This window comes from Vidua macroura, chromosome 22 (assembly GCF_024509145.1).
Source record: "Vidua macroura isolate BioBank_ID:100142 chromosome 22, ASM2450914v1, whole genome shotgun sequence".
Taxonomy (NCBI): Eukaryota; Metazoa; Chordata; class Aves; order Passeriformes; family Viduidae; genus Vidua; species Vidua macroura.
This window is the reverse complement of record NC_071592.1, coordinates 7,548,331-7,559,731: the sequence shown is the minus strand read 5'-3', so window position 1 is coordinate 7,559,731 and position 11,401 is coordinate 7,548,331. Positions and strand designations below refer to the sequence as shown.

Sequence of the window (11,401 nt, the reverse complement as noted above, 5' to 3'; positions counted from 1 at the left end):
ACACAACAAATTATTGGAAATAGATTACAGACAAAAAGGGGAAACGAGAATAAAGGTCAAAAATCTTATCTCTGACAGGGGCTTGAGGAAGGCCCAACCCCTGCATGCCAGGGAAAACCCCACCCACAGGTGAGGGAAGCTTTCTCCCTTCCCCGTGCACTGCCCCCCAAAATAAGGGTGATCCCAAAGCAAACAAGGGCAGGGGAGCAGCCCAAGCCCTTCCTTGCCTGCAAAGCAAAGCAGCCCCTGCACAGGTTCTGGAGTCCCACCTCTGCTCCCACCATGGGGGTTGGTTTGTGTCACGCTGGCTGCCCCAGCCCCAGCCCCAGCCCCAGCCCCAGCCCCAGCCCCAGCCGCAGCCCGGGGCCAGGTGGGTGGTGGGGGCTGTTGGCAGGGCCAGGAGCCCACTCCCATTTCGTACCCACCCCAGCCCAAGCCCCAAGCCCTGCCAAAAGCAGCTGGGCAGCCGACTGAAGGATCAGCTGCATCTGCTCCAGCAAAGGGGGAACCTTGTGTTCCCGGCCAGGCTGTGCAATGCCCAAATCTGGGAGCATCCCCTGCGTGTGGACTCATCTGCAAATTCCCTGTGGAGCCTGGCTTTGGAGAAGGTGCCAGAATCAAAGTGCCATCATCTTCAGCTTGCCCGTGACCAGGTGGAGCAAGAGTTGTCATCCTTGATGTCGTCCTCGCTGTCTCCAGCAGCAGCAGCCCCACCTGCTACAGCTTCTCCAGGGGCTCCTTCTCCTTCCCTGGGGCTGAGACCAGGCTGTCAGGGTTCTGCCCAGGGCCCCAGCTGTCAGGGAACCAAGGACAAGCAGAACCAGCTCGGATGACGGCCACCAGTGCTGGGCAGAGCAGCTCCGCTCCAGCACAAGGGCTGCGTGTTCCCATCTGATGACCCCTGGGCAGTGACACAGGCAGCACAAAAAAGTCTGGGTTCCTTTGCTTCTGATTGCCAAGGCATGTGTGGAGCTGTAACTTACCAGGGCCCTGCATCAGAGTGTGCCTGTGGCTCTCTCCCTTCTTCTAGGGCAGATGAATGTCCTGCATCCAGGGATCACACAACAGCTCTTCTAACGAGGGCCTTTCGATGTCCAGCATGGATAAACACCTCCTGATCACATCTTGGCACTCTGGGCAGAGAAACCAGAACCCGCTGGTCAGTTGGAGAAGGCTCCTGTTGGCTTTGCCCCACTATTCCTGTGCCCTGGCCATGCTGGATGTGCTCAGAGCTGGGCCTAAACTTTCCCATCAATTCCCTGTTTTGGAGGAGAGCAGGAGAGCAGGACATGTGCCCCCTCCTCAGCAGCTGCCAGAGCGGGATGCTCACGAGCTGCTGCTGTCTCCCAGCACTGGTATTGCCCCTGTGGCCACAGATGAGGATCCACCTTGAGAGAGCCGTTGTGGCAGTGAGAGCTGATGGTCCCAGCTGATGTTCTGGCACCCCCTGAAAGGGTGCTCCCCGCAGACCATCTGGTGCAGCACGATGCCCAGGGACCAGACGGTAGCTGGCTTGCCGTAGTACCAGCCAAAGTGGGTCCATTCCGGGGGGCTGTATGACCGTGTTCCTATGGAATAGAGATGGGCTTCAGCAGGGGGATGCTGCTGCTCCCAGAGCCTGGCCCCAGCATCCCTGGGCATGCGGGGGCTGCCCCAGTGGCACACGGGGTGACCGCTGCCCTCTCGGCAGCACCTGGGACTTGAGTACAGACTTGGGGTTGAAAAAGAAGCCACAGGTGCTGGAAGAGGGCAGCAGGAGCCTTGGCAAGGCCCGACCATGACAAGGAAAAACCCACTCAGTGCTGGGGAAAACCATGCCTTCATCCTCCCTGCCTGCATTGCCCCAAAGAACATTATGAATCCAAAGCAAACCAGGTGAGTGGAGCAGTCCAAGCCCTTTCTCACCTGCACACCAAACCAGCTGGGCCACAGGTTCTGGCCCCCCCTCTCTGCTACCCCCACCCACAGGTGTTTTTGTTGGGCTGGCTGCCCCAGCCCCAGCCCCAGCCCTGGGCAGAGTGGTGGGCAAAGGCTGCCAGCAGGGCTGGAAGCTGGCTCCCCACCCAGCCCTGCTGAAACGCAACTCGGCTGAAATCTCAGTGCCATGAAGGGCAGCAAAAGGGACAATCCCCAATGCCACAGCCAGCTTGGGCTGGGAGATGTTGGGCCATGAGATACCGGGACCAGGAGCACACCCCTGTGTGGACTCACCTGCAAAGTGAATGTAGGCTGTGTCTTGCAGGTAGGTGCCACAGCCAAAGTCGATTAATTTGGCCTGCCGGGTGGCCAGGTCGACCAGGATGTTCCCTGGTTTGATGTCCCTGTGGAGGACCCCGCAGCTGGTGCAGTGCTGCACGGCCTCCAGCACCTGGCGGAACAGCTCCCGCGCCACCTCCTCGGACAGGAACCCCCGTGCCCGAATGAAATGGTGCAGGTCCTGAGACCGCTTTGGGCGCTCCAGCACCATCACGATGTCGTTGGGGAGCTCAAGCCACTCCAGCAGCTGGACGACACCGGGGAACCCAGTGGACACCTTGGCCCTGTACAGCACTCAAAAATCCTACCTTTTACTTTGTGATTACTTCTATTATAATATCTAAACCTTTGTGATTTCTTGTTCTTCCTGCAAAGTTGGTAAATTGTTCCATGGGTCAAACTCAAGACCACAGGGGTTTCTGGCTGCCTGCCAGGGTCTCAGAGGCTTCTGCCCTGGACCCGGAACATCCAAGAGTGTCTGAGGGACACCTTGGGTTCCGACAGGGGCACATTCCCTGACTGGAGGATTCCCTGGCCCTGGCCCTGCACTTAAGGGTCCAGCACTGCTTTCCAGCAAAAATGGGAAGGCAAACTGTGTGCAGCTCATGGTATTTTAGAGTGTCTAGAACTCGCTAAGTCACCGATCTGAGAGGTGAGATGCACTTGGAATTCATGGCATGGAGAAGTAGTGCAAGATGGAAAAAGGCAGCAGAGAAATAAATAGAGGAAAACATCTTGGATTGTTTCTTTCCATTTTCATTTCACTTCTGGAAAGCTATTTCAGTTTTCCAGGAATCTTCTCCACAGTGATGTCTGCTCTTCTCAAGAAACTTTCCTGGAGAACGAGGTCGAGCTCTTGTCACAAGATGTGCCACCAGCTGCAGCTTCTCTTGGCTTTCCACACCGTGTGTGCAGCAGGACTCTTGCAGCCAAGCAGGCCAAAGGTTTGGAGAACTTGACAGCTTGTTCTTTCTTTTCCTGCTGAGCTGGGGAGTTGTGCCACTGGTGAGGTTTTCATTGGGGCTGTTGCAGCCTTGGAAAACAGGAGGTGGAACCAGGACTTGTTAGGGAATACAAGCCTGACTGAATTCAGAGAAAGAATCTCCACAGCCTGCAGTCAGAAATGGAGAGGTGTGTGATAATGATTTCCACATCTCCATGGACACCTGGAAAGTGATCTAGAAGATGAAAATGGGTGGACAGAGGGAGTTTGTTTATGTCTGCAGTTTGGTGATTCTACATCTCCTGCGCTGGTATAAATCAAGAGCACAGTCGGTTCATGATAAGCACCAGAACAAGCTGGACCTCTGAGAGTAGGTGACAGAAAGAATTTGAAAAGGAGAAATGTAGGGAATGACTTGGTGGACTTTGTCTGGAAGAAGGGTGATTTTTTCTAATTCTTTCTAGTCCATTGCTTCTGCTTTTATCCTTCTGACAAGGCCATTTGCATCCCAGATTACCTCATGAAATGAGAACCCGGAGCTTCTGGAACTGCCTGAGAGGTGCCCTGTTCTTCTGCGGGGACACTGAGGGTGAAACAGGAAGCAATTGTATTAAATTTGGAAGCAATTGTATGAAAGGAAAACCAGTTCCTTAGCAGAGATTGATGTCACTCCCCCAGGCCAACCACCATGGGCAAATCTCAGGCTCTGCCTGGAGCAGTGACCTTGAGGGGTGTCCCCCTGCAGGGAGGAATCTCCACAGCCCCCAAGAAGGGAAATGTCAGGAGACGCTGCCATTAAAGTTTGGGACAGGGCTTTTCTAGTCTGAAGTGCTGCCCTGTGGGTCAGATGTGCCCAGGCTGGGCCAGCTCAGCAGCTGTGCAGAAGCTCTCAGTGGTGTCACTTGGTTGTTCCTTTCTCTGGGGATTTTCCAGCTCTGACACAGCTTCAGCTCCCTCTGAGGATGTGGAACTTAGGGATGGAGGAGTCAGGCTGGTTTCAGCATTATTCACCCCAAAAGCAGCGCGACCCCCCTCCTTCATTTCCCACTGGGGGCTTTGCAAACAGGGCCTTGCTGGAGTTGTTTGAGCCCTTTGCAGGCAGAGGCTCCTGCTCCAGCAGGAACTGCCTTTCCTGTGCCAGGAGCAGGGCAGGTCCCGCTGCAGGAAAAGCCCCAGGCCAGCCCCAGCCCAGGGAAGGCCTCGGGCACAAGGGCAGAGTGCCGTGCTGGGAGCTGTGCCAGGCAGAGCCTGAGGCACCAAAGGCACCTTGGCAGCAGCACCTGCTTGCAGGGCATGGCCAGAATCCTCCCTTGGCAAGCCGGCCTGGTGGCCAGCACTGCAGAGCTGCTGCCTCAGGGCTCATTTCTGGCTGGGCTCTGCCCCAGCCCACAGAGTGTGATCTCAGCCCTGACTCTGTCACGGCCCTTGTGCCTGAGCCCTGCAAAGCCCAAAGGTCACCTGTGCCACCCTGGCTCTGCCAGCCCTTGGGGCAGGGGGAGGAAAGGCAGAGAAGGGGCCGGGTTTGGCTGTGGGATGTGGGGTCCAGCAGAGACAATGAGGAGTCAAGGGAGCATTTCAAGATCTGCTAATCATGATGCCTGTGACAAAAAGTCTGAGTTCCCCATCACTCACTCTCATTCCCCTCACTCAAAGCACTCTGGGTAGCACTGAGAAAAAAAGCAGAGAGCCAGACCAACCCTTGGTATCCCTCCGTTTCCAGCTGCACAGTGAAAAGTAGAATAAATTAGAGATGCTGAAATGAAAGGGAAGTCTTCAAAAAGGTCACTTTATTTATTCCAAGGCACGTTGGAAGTGGAATCACCCTGAGATAGAGGAAGGTGAAATGAGCAAAGGGCACCTGTGTGGGACCAGCAGGTCTCACTGCACTGGGGCACAGGGAGCCCTGTTTTCCCTCTGGGCTCCCCAGGGTTCAGGCTGAGAGCAGTGTTGAAGATGAGGCAGCAGCACAAACCTGAGCTCAGAGAAAAAAGGCTGAGCAAAGTTCAGCCAGAAAAGAGAAGTATTTTTGAGGGAATTCCCAATAAAAAAGCCTAGGAATGACACAATGAAATCTTTCCCAGCTTGTCAATATCTTCTTTCAATAGTCCATGACTCCCAGAGTGAAGAAATGTCCAACAGCAGCTCCATCAGCCACTTCCTCCTGCTGGCACTGGCAGACACGCGGCAGCTGCAGCTCCTGCACTTCTGCCTCTTGCAGGGCATCTCCCTGGCTGCCCTCCTGGGCAACAGCCTCATCATCAGCGCCGGAGCCTGCGGCCACCACCTGCACGCGCCCATGTTCTTCTTCCTGCTCAACCTGGCCCTCAGCCACCTGGGCTCCATCTGCACCACTGTCCCCAAAGCTATGCGCAATTCCCTCCTGGACACCAGCACCATCTCCTACTCAGCATGTGCTGCTCAGCTGTTTCTGTTTCTCTTCATCTCAGCAGAGTTTTCCATTCTCACCATCATGTGCTACGACCGCTACGTGGCCATCTGCAAACCCCTGCACTATGGGACCCTCCTGGGCAGCAGAGCTTGTGCCCACATGGCAGCAGCTGCCTGGGCCAGTGCCTTTCTCAATGCTCTCATGCACACGGCCAATACATTTTCCCTGCCCCTGTGCCAGGGCAATGCCCTGGGCCAGCTCATATGTGAAATCCCACACATCCTCCAGCTCTCCTGTTCCAAATCCTACCTAAGGGAATTTGGGCTCATTGTGTTTTCCATTTCTTTACTATTTGGCTGTTTGGTGTTCACTGTTTTCTCCTATGTGCAGATCTTCCGGGCTGTGCTGAGGATCCCCTCTGAGCAGGGATGGCACAAAGCCTTTTCCACCTGCCTCCCTCACCTGGCCGTGGTCTCCCTGTTCCTCAGCACTGGCACAGTTGCTTATCTGAAGTCCCCCTCCATCTCCTCTCCATCCCTGGATCTGGCCCTGTCAGTTCTGTACTCAGTGGTGCCTCCAGCCCTGAACCCCCTCATCTACAGCCTCAGGAACCAGGAGCTCAAGGCTGCAGTGTGGAGACTGATCACTGGATGCTTTCAGAAACATTGAACTGCTGGCCAATTTCTGCAAATCACTTGTTATAAAATTCATCTTCGAGACTTCTTGTTGGTTTGGGTCTGTTTTTTTTTTTCCTTTAAATTAGTTTTTTCAAATTGTCTATAAAGCAAATCCATTCCTTGTACCATTTCTCATTTTGTTTCTCTCCACCTTCTCTGGGGCCACAGACTGTGTCAATGAGGGGCAGCGCTCTTGGTGTCTTTAAAGGAACTCAAGGATCTCCCAGCAGAGTTTTCACTGGAGATCCCCCTTTTGTTGCCTTCTCTGGAGCTGCAGCAGCAATGTCTGTGTGCAGAGCTGGAGGCAGATCAGCGCTGGCACAGCAGCTGTGCCCAGCAGCAGCAGCACTTGGTGTTGCCAGTGCTGCTCCCGTGGCCCTGCCCCGCTGCCCTGGTGGCCCTGGTGTTGCTGCAGGGCCTGAGTGCTCTCGGGGCCGGGCACAGTCCTGGGGGTGGCAGTGCCGGGGCTGCAGCAGGGACAGGCCATGGGCACTGCTGGGGCAGCGCTGACGCCTCAGGCCAGAGCCTGGGGGCTCGAGGCTCCTTGCCCAGGCTCTCTCAAGAACACGGCCAGGCCAATGCTCAGCACAGAAGAGCCCGTGAGCAGCCCCAGGCTGGCCGTGGGCAGGCTGGGGGCAAACAGCACGGCTGGTGCCCTGCAAGGGCCCTGGGGGAGACGAGAAGGAGCAGCAGAGCAGGGGTTGATCCATCCCCAGGGCGCTGGACAGCCCAGGGCAGCGTCCCAGAGCGTCCTCATGGAGCTGCCAACAACATCACCCCCTCTGCAGCCCTGGCCTCTCCCCCAGCTCACACAGGTGCCGCATCCTTGCAGGCACAGACACGGCAGCACTGGCTCAGGAACCCGTTTGCATTGCACACAGCAGGCGGGAGCACCCCCATGCTGGTGCTGTGGGGACATGAACCTGAGGCAGCACAAATGCCATCAGCCCCTGGGGCCAGGAAGGGCTGGAGGACGCCAGGGAAACCACTCAGCTTTGTCCTGGCCTCTGCACTCAGCCAGAAAGTTTGTTCCCATCAGCTGGGAGTTTCCTGTCCCACTGCAGACGCTGTTGCTCAGAGCCAGGGCTGCCTGGCAGCCACCCCCAAACTGCCCTGAGCATTTCCTTGGCTTCTCCTTTGCTTTCTTTCCTCTTCCCTGGTCCAGATTTCTTCCTCTTGCCCAGCCCTGTTCCCTGCCCTGCAAACAGCCCATCCCTGTTTGACCTCTCCTCTCTGGCCCCACTCCCCATTGCAGTTCCTGACTTGGCACCATGGGAACGTCCCTTGGGGAGCAGGATCATCCCACAAGTGCTGCAGGAATTGTCTGCGGGCTCCTGCAGTGCCTGGTGCTACTCCCTTGCCAGAGGCACCCCAGGCCAGGGGGGCACATCTGGGCTGCTCTGTCTGCCTGTGGGGCTCCCTGTTCTGGGCAAGGAGGAGGAGCTGCAGAGGCTCTGCAGGACTGACAGGATGGGCTTTGGGGCTGTGAGGAGAAGCTGAGGGACCTGGGCTGCTGGAGCTTCTGAAGAGGAGGCCCAGGGCTCCTCCTGCAACTGCTCCAAGGGTGCTTGCAGAGAATCCCAGAACCAACAAGGCTGGAAAAGACCTTGGAGTGGTGGAATTGAGTAATTTTGGGGTGGGATTCAGTAGTTTTCAGTGGCATTGAGTGGTTTTGAGGTGACAGGTCAATCCTTCTTGTCATTTTGGAGTGCCAGGAAATGAAGACAACTAAACCAAATACCTCCCCCCCCCCATATACTCCCAGATATCTCCCGGAATCCAAGATTCTCCGAAACACAAGTAAAATGTGAGGCTTTAGATGCCTTCGATTAATTTGTTGATTTTTACCCTAAATTTCTGTGTTTTGAAGGGAGGAAGATAAAAGATAATATGAGACAAAATAAAAGGAACAGCAGCCACTTCCCTCTGCGTATCACAGGGAATGTGGGTCACCAGGGCTCTGACCAATGTGGGTCCTGTGATGGGGATGAAGCTGGAGCAGCGCACGAAGCTCTTCCTGCAGTCCAGGCTCTCGCAGGGCTTCCCTTAGTGGTGCCTCCGTTGGTGTCGGGTAAAGAACGAGCGGTCTGAGAAGCTCTTCCCACACTGGGGACACTCGTAGGGCCTCTCCCCAGTGTGGATGTGCCAGTGGGTGACGAGGGTGGAGTTGTGCTTGAAGCCCATCCTGCAGTCGGGGCAGCAGAGGGGCCTCTCCTCGGTGTGAATCCGCTGGTGTACAAGGAGATGGGAGCTGGTGTGAAACCTCTTCCCACACTCGGGACACTCGTAGGGCCTCTCCCTGGTGTGGAACCTCTGGTGGACAATCAGGTTGGACCTGTGGCTGAAGCCCTTCCCACATTCCAAGCACTCATAGGGCCGTTCTCCAGTGTGGATCCTCTGGTGGCAGATCAGATTGAAACTCCTGCTGAAGCCCTTCCCACACTCCAAGCACTTGTAGGGCCTCTCCCTGTCATGAGGCTGCTCATGGACCACCAGCTCCGAGCTCTGGCTGGAGCTCTGTCCACCTTCCTGGCACAGGGTGGGTCTTTCCTCCTCACAGCACCCTGGGCTGAGTTTGCAGCCCCTCTTCCTGAGGGACCTCCAGGGATTTTCCTCTCTATTGGATTCCTGCGCCATGGAGTCGCTCAAAATGGCCTCTGCCACAAGGTTCTGCTGTGGGGATTTGTCCCTGCAGGTCTCCATCCTCAGCTCCTTGTCTGGGGGAGGAAGGACAAGGAGAGGATGGGATTTGCCTCCGTGCCAGAGGGAAGGGGAAGGAGATCCCCCCAGTGCGTCCCCGGCAGGACGGCGTCGGCAGCGGGGCTGTCCTGCAGCCAGGGGCCAGGCTGGGCTGGGAGATGGAGCAGGAGAGAGGGGAAAGGGGCACTGACTTCCTCCTCACCTGCCTGGGTGTCCCAGAGCATCTTCCTCTTCCTCGCAGCCTCCTCCTCCTCCATCCAGCCAAGGTTTGGGAATGAGAAATCCTGGTTTGGGGAAAAACAAGGTGTAAACGCCTTGCGTTGGGGATTCCTCCTGCCCAAATCCATCTCCAGAAGTCTCCAGGTGTCCATAAAAACCTCCAAAAATCAAGAGTGAATCAAAAAAAGCCACCAGGAGTGTCCTATTTCCAGTCTCATCCCTCTGGGGTTCTGGTGGTCCCCATCTCAAGGCTGCAGGGGATCCCATGGGTCCTGGGGATCCCCCTTCTCCAGGGTCCTGCTTAGGGATGCTGGGGGGTTTCGGGGTACGAGGCTCCCTCTCTCCAGCCTCCCCCTGGTCCAGGCACTTGGGGCTCCCCTCTCTCCCCACCACCCTGTCCTGGTTTAGGGCAAATTTGGGAGAAAACCCCAAAAGGGAGTTTTCCAGAAAGCAGATTCAAGTGGCCACTCCCCCAACTGGTTCAGGAAAAGATTTCCTTGGAGAAAAGTAGAAAAAACCTGTTTATTTAACAGGCAAAGCATTCACCAGCACAAAAAATGGACAATATTAGACAATAAAACCTGTTGCCACTCTGAAAGAGATGACAAACTCAGGAAGTCCCTCCGTGGGCTGTAGCTTGGCTCACTCAGTCTCTGATCAGTCCCTCCGTGGCCCAGGCCCGGCCCGCTGGGCCACAGGTGCGAGCTGCCGGTGCTCTTCTGGTGTTCAGTCCAGAGCAGGTTTAAACAGCTCCAAAGAAAAAGAAAAACCACAGGCCAGGGAACTTCTCTGCCTCAGTGAGTTAAAAACTAACTAAAAGCAAAGGAGAGCTCTGTCTCGCTGTCTTGTCTGTTAGCAGACAACTGATACCTTAGGTTTAAGTTTTTCTGTTCTGCTTTGGTGTGCAGCTTTAGCTTTCTATTAAGTGTTACTGGGATCTTTTCACAGGGTGGTGAAGACAAAACAATCTTGTTCTAGCTGGAGAGTCAAGGACAATCTCTTCAAACTTCAGGCCCAAAGCACAAACAACAGGAAAAGAGGAGGGCAGGCAAGCAAGCAAGGAGGATGAAACTTCATCATTTGAAGCTACTAGTTGGGTAGTTAAATCCTGGATGCAAATGGACTAAAACTTATAAAAATGTAAGATCTCATGACCAAGCCCTCTTTTGCTTCCATCTTGGAGCCATCTGGGCAGAGCCACGACTGTGGCTCCGGTACTGCCGGGCTGTGGCCTTTGAAGGCACTTCAATAAATATCCACTTTATTCCTCTTGCCTCCGTCTGGCCTCTGTTCCAGCTCCTTAAGGCATCACAGCAGTCCAAGAGCCGGAATGTGCAGGAGTGAGTACAGTTTCTGAAAACAAACTGCGCACTTCTTCCTCCCCCCCCTCTGCTCTCAGAACCAGCCTTGAAGGTGCAGAACTCATTTCGGGGCTAAACGGACCAATGGGGGTACGGGCACCGTGAGGTCACCCCAGGACACGCCCCTGCCAGGGTCAGGGGTCCCGTCCCCGCCTCATCTCCGGGCTGCCGGGGGTCCCCCAGCTCCGGTATCGCCCCTTCCCCTCTCCCGCCCCGGGGGTCCCACGTTCCGCAGCCCCGGCTCTCACGGGGATCCCCAAAACCAATGTCCCGCCCTGTCAGTACCGGGCCAGCCGCACGTGGACCCCATGGGACCATCCCGAGGGGCGATCACAGCTCCTCTCCCCCCGAAAAAGCTCCTCTTAGGGACGCCCGGAGGGATGCGGGGCTCGAGTTCGGAATCTGCCGGCTCCGAACACTCTCCAGAAAAATCCTCCCTGAGACCCCTCGATAGCGTCGCGGCGAGCTCGGCTTCCCCCTCACCTGCGCCTCGGGGCTGGGGGCGATGCTCCCGGGGCAGGGGGTGCTGCAGACCCAGCGTGCGAGCGGTGCGAGCGGCGGGATTCTCCTGCTCCTCTTCCTGCTGCTCCTCCTCCTCCTCCTCCTGCTGTCCCTCCTCTTCCTCCCGCATTCCCTGCGCTCCCAGCCCGGAGCTCCCTTTCCCACCCCTCTGCCCCGCGACAGCCGCAGCACCGGCTGCTGGGTGCGGGGAGCCCCCGATCGGCCCCAGGGGTGGGCAGGGGGCTCGGGGACCCCCCCGGTGCGGATCCGTCCCCCCGGGCCGAGCCCGAAATTCCGCTGGCGGGGCCGCCGGGCTCTGCGGGTCCGCCCGGCAACTGGTGAGTCATCGGCGAGA

General features: G+C 56.5%; 3 protein-coding genes across 3 annotated transcripts; 1 reads left to right on the top strand and 2 right to left on the bottom strand.

Moving 5' to 3' along the window:
* Positions 1 to 425: 425 nt before the first annotated feature.
* On the bottom strand, positions 426 to 2,518 carry LOC128818091 (serine/threonine-protein kinase pim-1-like). Its single transcript, XM_053997129.1, has 4 exons — positions 2,212 to 2,518; positions 1,389 to 1,568; positions 984 to 1,133; positions 426 to 793 (listed from the first exon to the last, which is right to left on the bottom strand). Exons 1-3 carry the CDS (start codon positions 2,465 to 2,467, stop codon positions 1,027 to 1,029), a joined length of 543 nt encoding a protein of 180 aa, XP_053853104.1. The 5' UTR covers positions 2,468 to 2,518; the 3' UTR covers positions 426 to 793; positions 984 to 1,026.
* A 2,605-nt stretch (positions 2,519 to 5,123) lies between these two features.
* On the top strand, positions 5,124 to 6,257 carry LOC128817939 (olfactory receptor 14J1-like). Its single transcript, XM_053996843.1, has one exon. It carries the CDS (start codon positions 5,265 to 5,267, stop codon positions 6,255 to 6,257), a length of 993 nt encoding a protein of 330 aa, XP_053852818.1. The 5' UTR covers positions 5,124 to 5,264.
* Positions 6,258 to 7,907: 1,650 nt separating this feature from the next.
* On the bottom strand, positions 7,908 to 11,139 carry LOC128818090 (gastrula zinc finger protein XlCGF49.1-like). Its single transcript, XM_053997128.1, has 3 exons — positions 11,029 to 11,139; positions 9,168 to 9,249; positions 7,908 to 8,982 (listed from the first exon to the last, which is right to left on the bottom strand). Exons 2-3 carry the CDS (start codon positions 9,220 to 9,222, stop codon positions 8,312 to 8,314), a joined length of 726 nt encoding a protein of 241 aa, XP_053853103.1. The 5' UTR covers positions 9,223 to 9,249; positions 11,029 to 11,139; the 3' UTR covers positions 7,908 to 8,311.
* Positions 11,140 to 11,401: the final 262 nt, after the last annotated feature.

What these genes read in the sequence shown, in the direction of transcription:
- LOC128818091 (XM_053997129.1), bottom strand. Translation starts at nt 2,467, where the DNA reads ATGGTGCTGGAGCGCCCAAAGCGGTCTCAGGACCTGCACCATTTCATT. An exon ending in AGCCTACATTCACTTTGCAG is followed by an intron (nt 1,569 to 2,211) that starts GTGAGTCCACAC and finishes TCTATTCCATAG; the next exon opens with GAACACGGTCATACAGCCCC. An exon ending in GCCACAACGGCTCTCTCAAG is followed by an intron (nt 1,134 to 1,388) that starts GTGGATCCTCAT and finishes TTCTCTGCCCAG; the next exon opens with AGTGCCAAGATGTGATCAGG.
- LOC128817939 (XM_053996843.1), top strand. Translation starts at nt 5,265, where the DNA reads ATGAAATCTTTCCCAGCTTGTCAATATCTTCTTTCAATAGTCCATGAC.
- LOC128818090 (XM_053997128.1), bottom strand. Translation starts at nt 9,222, where the DNA reads ATGGAGGAGGAGGAGGCTGCGAGGAAGAGGAAGATGCTCTGGGACACC. An exon ending in GCTCTGGGACACCCAGGCAG is followed by an intron (nt 8,983 to 9,167) that starts GTGAGGAGGAAG and finishes TTCCTCCCCCAG; the next exon opens with ACAAGGAGCTGAGGATGGAG.